Genomic DNA, 12868 nt, shown 5'->3' on the forward strand with positions numbered 1-12868 from the left:
AAAAAAACCCTAACACAAGAACAAGAACCTGTACAAAAAAAAAATAATAATAATAATAATAAATAAAAAAAAAAAAAAAAAAACCTCATCCTCTCTCAAGAAAAAAAAATACATATAAATACATATACATACAAACACCACAAAGAAAAAAAAAATTGAAACCCACTAAACCACAAGCAAACTTAAAGAATGGAACAACACTATCTTTTGAATACAAACTGAAAAGAACACACAAACTATCAAAAAGAAAAAAAAAACGATAGGTGATTTCACGAAAACCAACACACTGTGCATCAATCAGAAAGATCTCAACCACAACATATAAACATCAAAGAAACAGCAATATAAACATCAAAGGAGAATGGATGATTTCCCCTCCAAAAACTGGTAGTTAAACCTCTGATTATACCTTCAAAAAACGGATCGTATAGGAGGCCTCAACCTACCAACTCTATTAAGAAGAAGAAGAAGTGTGCTTCGCCGCCGTACAGTGTTTCGTAAGAACCTTCCCTCGCGTACCGGGTTCAAATTCAGCGCAGAAAGTGAAACAATTCAAGCACGTTTGTTGATGTAGTGAATATTTCCTTTTTTCCATTGCATACGATTATGCGCCTCGGACATTTGGGAAAAATCGGAATCGGCTGGTAAGAGAAAGAACCATTCCCGGGGTACACCATTTCACCCATATTTCATTCAATAACATCATGTCCTTCCCATCGTGTGCGTTCCCCGTTTTATTTTTCTAGGGGCATCATCAGTGTGCTAGGCATTGGAGCGTTCGTCGCATCGAAAAATTCGGTCGACAAGAATCGCTACGAGAATATGAAAATTCGCGAACGAATGCGCCAATCGAACGTGGGTCAATACGAAGTCAAGGAAGCACGACGGTTTGACGCATAAGGGAAGCAAACGAAACACTCAGAGCCTACCCCGCTTGAAAGAGGCAGCAAACGCAATAACAATCGACAGGAGCAATCAATTATAACAGCTTGTGGTTATTTGTGAAAGCAAGAAGCAAACACCTCAACCGGCCCCACCATGAGCATGCCCCAGCTGGACGCGGCCCAGCAGGCCAAACTGCAGCTGATGCAGGAGATGGAAATCGAAATGATGTCGGATCTGTACAGCCGCATGACACAGGCTTGCCACAAAAAGTGTATCCCACCAAAGTATGCCGACTCGGAGCTGGGTAAGTAACTTGAGGGGGTCGCGGACAAGGACACAGGAAGACTTTTCGCCGCTAACGCATCGATTATTTCACAACTCCACAGGAAAAGGAGAATCGGTGTGCATTGACCGGTGTGTGGCAAAGTACCTGGAGGTGCACGAACGCATCGGCAAGAAGCTGACAGCCATGTCAGCGCAGGACGAGGATCTGAAAAAGAAGATGGGTGTGTAGAAAGGGTGAGCTCGAAGGAAAAGGCACTGTTAGAGTTAAATCCGTACACGCATGGTAGCCACCACGTGTGTTGATTCGTTTTTTTATTTTTATTCAATTATTGCTTACTAAATGGTAAGCGATATTGGTAGCAGCAGTTTAGGGAGGGCTGGGAACCGCGTATGTTAGTTTTCAGTTGATCATTCGATGCGCATTTCGTCGTCAGCCCATTTCGTCTTATATTCATCTATTCGGTTTGCTCGTCCGATGCCACACAGTTGCAGCGTAGATTACATTACATATGCTCGAAATCGATAGACTCGCCAGAGTAGATGAATAAAGCAATGGATTGACAGAAAGAAAAAGAAACGGACTCGTGTGCTGGACTCTCCTTCAGCAATAAGAGGAATCCATGAAGACTAATAAGTAAGTAGGATAAAAATTACCGAAAACCCTTTTATTGTTATCCTTCACGCAATATAGCCAACTCTTCCGGGATCGCGTGCACCCGGAGCTGCTTTTCCATCATCAAATCAAGCAGCTGGGACAGTTCCTGCGGTGCGCAGGACGCCCCATCGAGGTAGAGCGCCTTGTTCCACGGGCACGCTTCCAGGGCCACGTACAGCGTTCTCCGGCACTGCTCCAGCACACTGTATCCGGGTGGCGCGTTCGGTTGATCGAACAGTTCCCGCAGGTACAGCCTCCAGAGCAGTGCATTGCGGTGTAGTACGGCCGCACTGTCCGTGCTGGTTGATTTCAGCGCCCCGCCGAGCAGGTTCAGGATACGTTGTTTGTAAGGCGATGCTTCCGTGGCAATGAAGTCGTCCAGCGTTTCGGCCGTACACGCCTCACGATACCGAGCAGCAATGACCAGCAGCAGTACGGCTTGCGGGGTGAGATGTTTCCCCAGTACGCCGCGCAGCCGCAACCAAGGAAGATTGTCGTTAAACACCACCAGCCGCAGTGCGTACAGATTGGCAGGGAATTCGTTCAGCGTACGATCGACGAGATCAAGCAAGCTGCGCAAACCTTCCGCTGGCAGTGGCTGCTGGGCCTGCTTTCTGCCATGTCGTGCGATTTCGAACAGCTGTAGGTAGATCTCGAACAGCTGCTCGCGCAGTAGCCTTTGCCTTGCGTTCGTGTGATCGTTGAAGAGGTAAAGGAACGTTTCCAGCTGCTTGGTCGCTTCCGATAGGTTCGATCTTATGAGTGCCAGATACGTCACGTACGCTTTGATCGACGTTATCAAGGGGTGGGCCAAAAAATGGTGCTCCGTGCGAGGGTTTAGCTCCGTGTCGGGTTGGGACTCAGCACGGACGGCACGGTTAACACGATCGCTGAATTTCTGCAAAGCGGAAAGCTTGATCGTATCTGGTACAGTTGGCGTGATGGTCGTCGTTTCGAACGTCAGCTCGTGTCTTTTAAGCGCTAGATTTGTCAGTGTCTGAATGGCTTCATCTTTCTGTCCTTCCAGCAGCAGCAGCTCCACCACAGTCAGCACAAGATGGAAAAGATCGTTATCATCTTCTTGCGTATCATCGTCACCGGACGGTGGTGCGGCTTGTTCGGATGAACAGTGTACCTGAACGGAGGTGGTAAAAATCTTCCTGCACGCTACACTAAGCCCAGTCATTTCGTACTCGAGCAATCCATATTCCGCGTACACGGGCAGACTGTTCTGGTTCGTGCTGTGGGTGTGCTTTAGCACGTGCTTTACCCTGGCACGGACCGGTTTCGCTTGCGCTTCTTCGAGAGTCAGTTTGCTCCCCGCGGACAATGCTTTTTCCTCGCAGACCAATATGCGTTCGAGCTGTAGATAGAGGGTGAGCAACACGGCACTTTCTGTACCGGTGAAGTGATCTATCGCTAGGGTGAGCGATTTTCGCACCAACTCAAGGTACGATTCGTGCGCAATATTTGCCCTTATATACGATGGTGCTACGCTGAGCTGTTTGATGGAAGCGTAAAGCGCACTGTCCAGCGTACGGTCCCGAAACACGTCCAGAAAGATGGGCAGCAGCTGTTCCGGGTAGTCCATTTCATACGCTTCCACCTCACGGTCGTACTGCCGGCGGTAAGGGAATTTCATCAACTTTAACGCCGTCAGTGTTAGCTCGAACGCACGCGTCTTGTTGATGAGCGGATACACGAAACCGACCACATCGTCCGTCAGCACCATACGCTGGGGATCGCTGGCCAATCGACCTCCCTCGAACGGTAAGTAATGGAAAGCCGTACGCAGCTGCTCCACCCGCAACCATATCTCGTTCATTGGGAGGCCCGATTTTAAAATCAACTCCTCGTACTCGATCAGCTGCTGGAAGTGTTCGGGCGAGGCAAACGTACCGTCCGTCCCGTACCGTCCACTCACGTTCATGCTCAGCGCGTGCTGCACCATGCCGAACATAAGCTCACACAGACCCGCCTGGCGACAAAAGGTGGCACAGTTCCGGAACAGCTGCAGCATCGTTTCGTCGCTACGCCGGGCCATAAACAGGGAGCGGGTACTCTTCTCGTACAGCTTCAGCACATCCGGCACGATGCACTGGGCCATCGCGCACTGCTTGTTGCGTATTAGCGAACGCCAGAGCGTCACGTTCGTTTCGTCTTTCGTGATGGCGCGCCGTATCAGGTTCAGCACCTCGTCGGTCGGGTGGACCTGCACGATCGCTTCCAGGTAGAGCTGCAGCAGCTTCTCATCGTACGGAAACTGGCGACGGGCTCGTTCGATCAGCGATAGCTCCCGCTTGTGGTTCTGGTAGCTGTCGAAGTGGATCGGATGATCCTGCCGGTAGCGCACGAGTTCGATCCACTTTTCCACCGTTTCCTCCGCTCGGATCGACCGTTCCAGCTCTGCCTCGCGGGCAAATATTTCCTCCTGTGCCTCCTTACCGGTATGAGCTTTGCCTTCTCGCTCTTTCGCTTTCACCGTCCTGTAGTATCGTGTGTATCGTTCCCGACCGGTACCCTTGCCATTGAAACGAACACCTAGAGGGTTGAGGGTAACTAAACGATACCGGGGACAAGCCGGACGGTGCAGCTTATCCACTGTCAGGTAAATCTTGAGCGGATCTACATCGGTGTAGTAGTCGACTTCGGAAACGCGTACCGCAGAAGGTGCCGGAATTGCTACAGCAGTGCATTTTTGCTTTTCCGTTTCACTTTCCGACGAGGAGGAGGAGGAGCCGTGTCGCCGTTTGGAGTGTTTTTTCTTGTGTTTCTTTTTGTGTTTACTTCGGTGGCGCTTGGAAGGTTTGCTATCTTCTTCGTCTATTGTGGCCGTATCTGGTCGACATTCCTCATCGGCAATGTCGGACTGATTACCGTCCGGCGTTTTCGGTGCGGAGTTTTCGGATTCCGTTTCATCGTTCGTTTGCTTTGTGCCAAACGGAATGAAGCTTTGATTTGTTAGCCAGGCAAGTTCCGAAGGTGCACTTGTCGTTGCTGTTTATTGTAAGAGAATATGTATGCCTAGTTAGGGGCGAGTTTAATAACAAATGGCGGGATGTTTAAATAACTTACGTTCACTTTTAGCCAGAACGGGTTCGGTGTTGTAGGCCGGGAATAACGACATCGCAAGGAAAAGTATCGCTACACGAATATTTTTCACAAAAATGTGATGAACCGAAATCTATGCCTTTTCGTACATTGTTTACAAACAATTGCGGTGCTCAAATTCCACGGCTTCGGATTATTCGTGTGTCAGACGTTTTTGACAGTTTGCGTGTTAAAATTCAACGACCAAAAACAGTGGAGCTCAACGCACACCATTCGTCAACGGATTCGCATTCGATTAAAACAAAAATATCGAAATCCATAATTATGTTTTATTATGGAGTTCTACGACTAAAATATGTTACAAAATAAGCAGTGATAAAAGCACAATAATAATATACAATAAAAAAAAACCCAGAGACCTGCTTGGGTTTAGCTACTGTTGAACTGACAAACAGCATAGAAAACGGCGCTTTGGATCAACGTGATCAAAGTACTCTTTGGATTAAAAAAGATAGATTTTGATGCCCATCTTCTTCTTCTTTGGCACAACAACCGCTGACGGTCAAGGCCTGCCAAGTACCCACTAGTGAAGAGAGCTTGGTTTTCAGTGACTTATTGTTACCATAGTAGGATAGTCAGTCCTACGTATGGGGGCACGGTCTATTCGGGACTTGAACCCATGACGGGCATGTTGTTACGTCGTACGAGTTGACGATGCCCATAGAGAAGCTAAAGTTTGATGTAGCGCTACAAATCTTAACATTAAAAACAAGTGTTAAAATGTCTCAAGGGGCAGCTTTTGAAAATCATCTGCTGCATGGCGATAAACCACCATCGGTAATGCCAGTCATGAATCATTTCACATCCTAGCTGCCTATAGCAAATCTGAACAATCTGATTACGTTGTGATTCCTTTGGCAAGGACGCTTAGAGGAAGACATTTCTGAAAGCAACACTTCTACGTCCCACCAAAATGATGCTGAAAACTGAGAATGATTCGTTTAGGAACCTTCACGTAAGTTTTCCTATAATTTACAATACTTCTATTGACGTGCAATTGGCTATCGGCGATAAATTGGTTTTTTCCTCATGAGCATAGTCAATGTTGAGTACGGAGGGAAAGCCGTACGGTCTCTTCGAGTATATTGGATTCCAATGGGAGCATGTTTTTAACCCTTGCATTTTAAGAATTTATCGCGGGACAGACCTAGAAAGTAGGTCTCCGGCTTACTTTTTAAACCGTTTGTATGAGTTTTCAAAATCACTCGCTGAACATCCTGTCTACCATAACGAACAACATGCGCTTTTATTGTTTGTGTTGATATTATCCTGTGAATCCTAATTAGTGGTTAACTTCCGATGTAGATTTGAAAGGGTCACCTGCGGTTATTCATTATTCCTGCTCTTTCCAGCGAGTAAAATTGTATTAATTCTCAAATAACAGGACCAACATGGTCCTTTTCTTAGCATCCTCACCCCGGCACATATAAAACACAGCATTAGTCCAGAATTTATATTTTCCTTTAACTTCACACTTACTTCGAACGAATCTTCTGACCTAGCGTGAAACGCTTACAAAATGCTCAGAAATGTGTCATGATGTATGAAAAAAAAAAAAAAACATTACAAGACGGAACCAAATCAACAGAACTTCCTATCGAAAATCGATCACAAACACTGGAACAAAAACGCAACCAACTCACGTTGTTTGTCCTCGCGCTGAAAACGTTGAGATACATTCCCGGCAGTAAAGTAGTAACGCACAGTATAATTAAGTCAACCGAGGCCGGATGGTGCGCCAGTCGCCAGGCCAGCGACGATGGCTTTGTGATGGATGGCCACACGCTCCGAAAACCGTTCGAAACGATGAGCGACCATTGAATGCAAGGTGCTATTGCTCGGGACAATAGCTGCTAGCTCACTCGTGCGATTGCTTCTTTACCATGTCCACAATTGCCCGCGGGATGTCCATCGTTTGATCGTCCACCAGCACGATATCGAACGCGTCCATGTACCGAGGTAGATTCAGTTCCGGCTGTCGAAAGGCAAACAAAGTAGAGTCAAACTAACAATTTCAAGTGACGCGCTCGCGCAACACTTACATGATCGAACAGAAATCCTATCTTCAGGATGTGGGAGGAGGATGGCACACCGCTGGCCATTCCGGCGTCTCCGAGCGAATCGCCCATCACTATGACGTGGTCGCGCGAGTGTACAATGTCGTAGTACTCGGTACCGTCAAGGACGGTTTCGTTTTTGTTGAACGTGTGAATCATTGGATTCTGCAGACCGTTTAGCATGCCATTTTCGCTGAACTGCAGGAAATTAGACACTAGCTGTAAAATGGACGAGGGCGGGAAATTAGATATATCCAACGCACCAGCAACGTTTCATTGTTGTCATTCGTCGGTTGGGCGTTCTGCTTGCTATATGCTTACCTTTACATTTGGGTACATGACGTTGGCGTGCTTCAACACGGACGATACGCAGTTGCCCAGACCGGCTGAAAACACAAGACAGGGCACGTTCAGCTCGTGCAGCTCCTTGAACATGTCGTGCGTGCCATCGCGCAGCCCATCCTTGTACCGTTTTGCTACCTCGTCGATGTCTTCCTGAGGTAGCTTGAAGCCTCTAAAATAGGAATAAGCAGTATATAAATAATTCGATTTAAATTGTATGTGCTATTTACAAACTGAAATTCGTTTTTTTAGAAAAGTTAAATTTGATTGAGCTTTGATTTTTGTTGATAATATTCAAAATATGACCAATGCATGATTATTAAAGACTAATCTATAAATTAGATCATATTAATAATTCATATGTCAGTAAAATATTCTAAATTTGAATAATCCCGTACAAAATTAACAAACATTCAACTCCGATTACTCGCTTGTCTTTTAGGAAAATAGGCCCAAAACAAAACTAAAAATTTTAAATTGACAAAATTAATTTCATCTTCACCATAGTGAGAAATAATTTTGACACATTAAAAAAAATTAGCTAATATTGAGCAATATCAATGATGCTAAATGAAAACACCTTTACACACATTGCTATAGCAACGACAACAACTGTGTTAGATTTCGCCGAGCACGTTATCAACGATCGGACAAAGAAGCCTGTGTCAAGCCTTTGCGTAGTATAATCGATAGCGCGCCCAATGCCTCCAATCTTCGAAGCATAGCCTAAACAACACTCATTGTGATTGATGCTGTACAGATAACCGGGCCGCGTCTGATATGATAAGCAACAAATTGTACATCTCAGCATTGTGTTATTTACAGGACGCACAGGGGGGTTATGTCCTAAAATGGTAGGATTTAAAAAAACAACAAGAAACATCTCGCATCAAAATGCTTACCGCAGCAGGTCGCCCGTTTTGGCCCACCATTCAATCATGTAGACCACCTTTTCCTCATGCGCCATGTGCGGGTCGATTTCGATCGGCCGGTACTTGTGGTAGAGGTTGCGCTGCTCCAGTATCACATCCTGCGGGATCGATTTGCACTCGTTGAACATGCCGAAGCTCGTCAGCACCTTCTCGCCGTTCGCGAGCCGCTGCTTGGTGATTGTGTAATCGAAATCGGTCACCACCTGCAGCTTCTCCTTGCCGCCCGCCACCAGCTCGTTCAGCATCAGCTCGACGCGGGCCGGATCGCGGATCTTGACGTGGTCCCGCTGGAGGGCGGCCACCTCGCTCAGCTGAAACTTTCGCTGTCCCACCATAATCGTGCGTCGTAGGACCACTTGCCACAGCGTAATTTTACTGACTGGCGTGCGTCCGTCGGCACGCACCAAAACCCGAAACGCGACGACGTCGACGACGACAGCGACAACTACCCGAACGAGTGTGTGTGTATTTTTTCTTCCTTCCTTCCCTTTTTCGTCTCGGGTTGCTTTGCTGGTGCACTGTTGTTATGACCAACCACTAGATTCAAACGATGGCGCGGGGTTAGACGCGGAAGGGTGTCAGACCTTTTACGTTTGTTGCCTTTGCCGAAAACCGCACGCGAACGAAAATACGAAAAAATGCTATTTTTACGCCTGGTCCCACTGACTACGGTACTACGGGGACGCGCTGTTGTTGTGTTGTGTCAACCTCACCGCTTCCTTCCGTTGCTTCGCCTTTCCCGGTCTCCCTAGTTACTTGTTGCACTTTTCACGCACGCCCCCCGTGTGTGGGAAGGCCAATGTACGACGCTCTCGCTGATTGTTTGGGCAACGCACACGACAAAGTGTGTATCGAAAAAACACCATGGATAAACAAACACACTCTGCGTACACAATGCCTAGCTGTGTTTGTCGCGGTGGAACGGTACGTTTTCGATAGAGAGGCGAAACTTTGAGCTTCACGAAGATAAAATACACTAATATTCGGTTTGGTTGGAGATAGAGATAAATCTTGAATGTGAATAATTGCAAGGATATCGGTTTTCACGCGTCGAGTTGCACTTTCTGCAGAAATTTGCACACGGCCGTACGAAGAAAACAAAGATGTAAACAAGTAAACATACTCACAGCTGTCAAGCGCTAGTTCAAAACGGTTGCTTGGGAACCGTTTGAGCCGTAGGTGGATACTGGGAAGCCTTGCGGTCATATGTAAGATTTATTTGTATTTTCATCAGTTAGATTCTTTTATTTTATTTAATTTAAATGATATTATAATGCTGTTTAAAATTTAAAACAAAGAAACACATGAGTCCGAATCATACATAAAATACTAATTTTGCTCATTTTTTCTTTAAATCTAAATTGATCTTGTTTGTTCTCATAGTCATATCCTTGTACGAATGTGATCTAAAATTGATAATTATTTACCTGATCAGACCCATTGCACTTGCTGAACAAAGTTAATTTTTTTCATAAAATTCAAATTAAAAGTAAAAGCTTTTAGCATTGGATTATAAAATTAAAAGCTTTTGTGACATCTTCTACATGTTTTTTTTTCTTTCTGTTTGTTCCCATCATGTTCCCCAATGTAGATTTTTAAAGATGTGTTTAAGCGATTTCAAATGACCTTCAATAATGTTTGACGACTCATTGCGAATCTGTTGGCTCTTCTTTGCCGCTGCAGCTTATCTTTATTTTTGTTGTGCACGCGCCCTGAATGTCTAATTAGTACCACCGGCTGCTATTATTGGCGGCATCGTACCAACCGTACCGCCCCACCAGACACAGATCACTCATCAAACACGATATCGTCCGATTCCGCGTACGGCTTTTCGGGCGTGTCCTGGTACTCCTCCAGCAGGGGCAGCTCCAGCAAACGCTTCGGAAAGCTTCGTATCAGATAGACCCAGCAGCACTCCACCGCACTGCTCGTCTCGTTCCGTATCTCTTCCGGTCGGCGATCGTACAGCCGCGGATAGTCCTCCAGCACGTCGAGCCGGCCCAGCATGCGATCGTCGATTTCGTAAATTTCGCCCACGACCGAGTGCCCGGTGCCGGGAACGTCTAGCAGAAAGGGCACGTTGTGCCGGGTGGCAACTACGAGCGGATAGCGCCCCACCGTACGACCTTTGGCGATGAAGCGGGCCTGCCCGTTGGCCGCATCCGTCAGCCAGTGGTGGTTCGGTTCGCCCCTCTTCAACGTCCCGTAAACAAACACTCGGCGCAGCGTGGTGGACATGTTTGGAGCGACGCTAACTATGATCCGCTACTGCACGCAACCGCATACGAATCAGCACACTGGCGAACTGTGTGGTGAATGATCTCGTACGCTGAACGCTTGTACGGGACAAGGCAAGCGCACTATGCCAATCTCATTATCTCGCCGGCAATAGATAATTTCGTCTAGGCACGCCTTGAAGTAGTAGTAAATGTTTTTCTAACACGAGCGAATCTGGAGGTATTAATTGCTTTTTTCTTGTTTTATTCTAACTGCTTAAGATTGGTTCCGCACTTCCGCCCACGGACACATTGTGTATGGCTTGACGTTGCTTTGGGAACTTCGGAATAAATTGACGTTTGTTTGATTTATTACCATTATTACACTCCACCATGTAATACTAAGTACAAAATAAATTGTGTGCGACCTTGTAGGATTCACGTAAAACAACCCGTTAAGGGTTTTTTTTCGACAACATGCAGAACGCAGAAGATTTGTTCTGCTTCCTTTCCCCCCGCTAACCACCTATCACTACATCTTTGTTACCCCTTAACCCACACATACACACAAACACAGCATACGCACACACTACTCATCACCCTTGAGCAGTTCCTCGAAGATGTTCACCTTCCCGGGCGGCCGGCGCGAGTACGGTTGCTCCAGCGAGTTCCGGTACTCGGTCAGCATCGGCAACTTCAGGAGCCGGTCGGGGCAGTTGCGCAGCAAGTACAGCCAGCACGGCAGATTGCCCCCCTCGATACCGACGTTAATGTCCTCGACCTGCCGATCGTACAGCTTCCGATAGTCCTCCAGCACGTCCAGCTGCTCGAACAGCGGATCGTCCACCTCGTAGATCTCGCCCGTTACGTAACTGCCGGTGCCCGGTTTGTCCAGCAGGAAGGGAATGTTGTACCGGGTGGCGACGATCAGCGGGAACCGCCGGTTCGTCGAGCCCTTGCAGATGAACTTGGCGTATCCGTTGTCGGCATTGGCCAGCAGATGGTGGTTCGGTTCGCCGCGCTTCAGCGTACCGTACACAAACACCCGGCGCAGTGCTCTCTGGGCCATTCTTGCACGTTCGCTGTCGGATGTGTTTGCAAGTAACTCTCTTTTGCTTTGAGGCGCTAATCCAGGTGTTGTGACCTTAAGGCACGGTGTGCTCCAGCTATTTTGGAAGCCCCGGATGTAATGATTAGGAATGCAAATCAGTCCACTTTGGAGAGGTAGTTGGTTTCGATTTGTACGCACCAAAGCAATGTTTCACGCAGTTTCACAATATTTGCTCTTGCTGTCGGACGCGTGCTGCTCCCGAATGTTCCAATATCACACAACACTCACAAGATATGGGCAAAAGAGATATGGAAGAACGAACACGCCCGTGCACGGCGAGAAGACGACGACGCACTGAGTTGGGGCCGGACAATGTAATAATGGAAATTAACACTTTACAGCCAGAATAACACACGCGTTGGGGATGAGATTTGGTTTTACTGAAAACCGGCCAACAGGGATACACGCTGCAAGGGAGAACGGAAAAGGACACACACACACCGGTTTCGGATTGGTTCGGTCGGTTCGTCTGGCAAACCGGTTGGGCGCAATGCTCTTTCCGCGGTCTTCTTCGTCATTGCGCCGCATTCGGCGGCCCCGGTTGACAGTTGCGCTGCGACTGTGTGCGTTTCTATGGTATTTGTGTTTTTGTTTTTGTTTTGTTCTTTTTCTTTATTTTTATTTCTGCGATGTATCGGCGTGGGGGAAGCTCTCCAGCAGAAGGAGGTTCCATTTTTTTTTCTAATGCACCAAATTCACAGTAAAATCTATACATAAATGAATGCCATCGTTTATCAACTTTTTCTTTCATTTACTTCTACCACTACCATCAAAGCGCAAGAACGCAATTTTCCTTTCATTCGGGGAATCGTAATTGCAGCTGTAAGTTGTAATGCTCTAGCTAAAACCGGAACGTGTCTTTACGGTCTGCAAGTGGAGAGGTGGTTTCTAGGTTTTATCCCGTTCGTTCACAGTGGAATAAAGTGAATTTCTTGAAATCTTCTTTATCTCTGCTAGGAATGCATACCGGAGCAAGGTTTTCAATGCGTTTTAGTGCCTTGTTCTTGTTTATTGTTCTGCCCGGTTTTTACGGCCTACTCGTAGTCACGCTGACCTTGTATAGACACTTCCTGGTTGTCGAGTGGGACGTCTACCTGCCTGCCAAAATCAATCTTTTCTGAAAGGTGACTTGAGGGCATATCTGCTAGGACGACCCGATGGCGTCCGATCTGTGCCATTTTGGTTATAATGCCAGTCGTTTTAGCTTTGTAATGTCCACTTCTAAACTACTTAAAAAATTATCAAACTCACTCGGCGGTATAAAGACGGACGCC

The 12868-nt window shown here is 46.9% G+C and overlaps 6 protein-coding genes across 6 annotated transcripts; 2 read left to right on the forward strand and 4 right to left on the reverse strand.

The window, feature by feature from the left end:
• Nucleotides 1-286: 286 nt before the first annotated feature.
• Nucleotides 287-1102, forward strand: LOC121599720. Its single transcript, XM_041927751.1, has 2 exons — nucleotides 287-644; nucleotides 747-1102. Exons 1-2 carry the CDS (start codon nucleotides 607-609, stop codon nucleotides 898-900), a joined length of 192 nt encoding a protein of 63 aa, XP_041783685.1. The 5' UTR covers nucleotides 287-606; the 3' UTR covers nucleotides 901-1102.
• On the forward strand, nucleotides 1036-1743 carry LOC121599719 (mitochondrial import inner membrane translocase subunit Tim10). Its single transcript, XM_041927750.1, has 2 exons — nucleotides 1036-1189; nucleotides 1272-1743. Exons 1-2 carry the CDS (start codon nucleotides 1039-1041, stop codon nucleotides 1397-1399), a joined length of 279 nt encoding a protein of 92 aa, XP_041783684.1. The 5' UTR covers nucleotides 1036-1038; the 3' UTR covers nucleotides 1400-1743.
• Nucleotides 1491-5462, reverse strand: LOC121599718. Its single transcript, XM_041927749.1, has 2 exons — nucleotides 4901-5462; nucleotides 1491-4822 (listed from the first exon to the last, which is right to left on the reverse strand). Exons 1-2 carry the CDS (start codon nucleotides 4950-4952, stop codon nucleotides 1842-1844), a joined length of 3033 nt encoding a protein of 1010 aa, XP_041783683.1. The 5' UTR covers nucleotides 4953-5462; the 3' UTR covers nucleotides 1491-1841.
• A 913-nt stretch (nucleotides 5463-6375) lies between these two features.
• On the reverse strand, nucleotides 6376-9370 carry LOC121599110 (7-methylguanosine phosphate-specific 5'-nucleotidase). The gene is made up of 4 exons (XM_041926636.1): nucleotides 8238-9370; nucleotides 7315-7507; nucleotides 6979-7212; nucleotides 6376-6911 (listed from the first exon to the last, which is right to left on the reverse strand). The coding sequence occupies exons 1-4, from the start codon at nucleotides 8600-8602 to the stop codon at nucleotides 6795-6797; spliced, it is 909 nt and encodes a 302-aa protein (XP_041782570.1). The 5' UTR covers nucleotides 8603-9370; the 3' UTR covers nucleotides 6376-6794.
• Nucleotides 9371-9923: 553 nt separating this feature from the next.
• On the reverse strand, nucleotides 9924-10623 carry LOC121599112 (putative gamma-glutamylcyclotransferase CG2811). The gene has a single exon (XM_041926638.1). It carries the CDS (start codon nucleotides 10503-10505, stop codon nucleotides 10056-10058), a length of 450 nt encoding a protein of 149 aa, XP_041782572.1. The 5' UTR covers nucleotides 10506-10623; the 3' UTR covers nucleotides 9924-10055.
• Nucleotides 10624-10717: 94 nt separating this feature from the next.
• LOC121599111 (troponin C-akin-1 protein-like) lies at nucleotides 10718-12120 on the reverse strand. Its single transcript, XM_041926637.1, has one exon. It carries the CDS (start codon nucleotides 11550-11552, stop codon nucleotides 11073-11075), a length of 480 nt encoding a protein of 159 aa, XP_041782571.1. The 5' UTR covers nucleotides 11553-12120; the 3' UTR covers nucleotides 10718-11072.
• Between the last annotated feature and the right edge of the window lie 748 nt (nucleotides 12121-12868).

The sequence above is a fragment of the Anopheles merus genome, chromosome 3L, assembly GCF_017562075.2.
Source record: "Anopheles merus strain MAF chromosome 3L, AmerM5.1, whole genome shotgun sequence".
In the NCBI taxonomy this organism is placed as follows: domain Eukaryota; kingdom Metazoa; phylum Arthropoda; class Insecta; order Diptera; family Culicidae; genus Anopheles; species Anopheles merus.

What these genes read in the sequence shown, in the direction of transcription:
- LOC121599720 (XM_041927751.1), top strand. Translation starts at nt 607, where the DNA reads ATGCGCCTCGGACATTTGGGAAAAATCGGAATCGGCTG. An exon ending in GGAAAAATCGGAATCGGCTG is followed by an intron (nt 645 to 746) that starts GTAAGAGAAAGA and finishes TTATTTTTCTAG; the next exon opens with GGGCATCATCAGTGTGCTAG.
- LOC121599719 (XM_041927750.1), top strand. Translation starts at nt 1,039, where the DNA reads ATGAGCATGCCCCAGCTGGACGCGGCCCAGCAGGCCAAACTGCAGCTG. An exon ending in GTATGCCGACTCGGAGCTGG is followed by an intron (nt 1,190 to 1,271) that starts GTAAGTAACTTG and finishes ACAACTCCACAG; the next exon opens with GAAAAGGAGAATCGGTGTGC.
- LOC121599718 (XM_041927749.1), bottom strand. Translation starts at nt 4,952, where the DNA reads ATGTCGTTATTCCCGGCCTACAACACCGAACCCGTTCTGGCTAAAAGT. An exon ending in CGTTCTGGCTAAAAGTGAAC is followed by an intron (nt 4,823 to 4,900) that starts GTAAGTTATTTA and finishes TACAATAAACAG; the next exon opens with CAACGACAAGTGCACCTTCG.
- LOC121599110 (XM_041926636.1), bottom strand. Translation starts at nt 8,602, where the DNA reads ATGGTGGGACAGCGAAAGTTTCAGCTGAGCGAGGTGGCCGCCCTCCAG. An exon ending in AAAACGGGCGACCTGCTGCG is followed by an intron (nt 7,508 to 8,237) that starts GTAAGCATTTTG and finishes TTCCTATTTTAG; the next exon opens with AGGCTTCAAGCTACCTCAGG. An exon ending in TCATGTACCCAAATGTAAAG is followed by an intron (nt 7,213 to 7,314) that starts GTAAGCATATAG and finishes TCCATTTTACAG; the next exon opens with CTAGTGTCTAATTTCCTGCA.
- LOC121599112 (XM_041926638.1), bottom strand. Translation starts at nt 10,505, where the DNA reads ATGTCCACCACGCTGCGCCGAGTGTTTGTTTACGGGACGTTGAAGAGG.
- LOC121599111 (XM_041926637.1), bottom strand. Translation starts at nt 11,552, where the DNA reads ATGGCCCAGAGAGCACTGCGCCGGGTGTTTGTGTACGGTACGCTGAAG.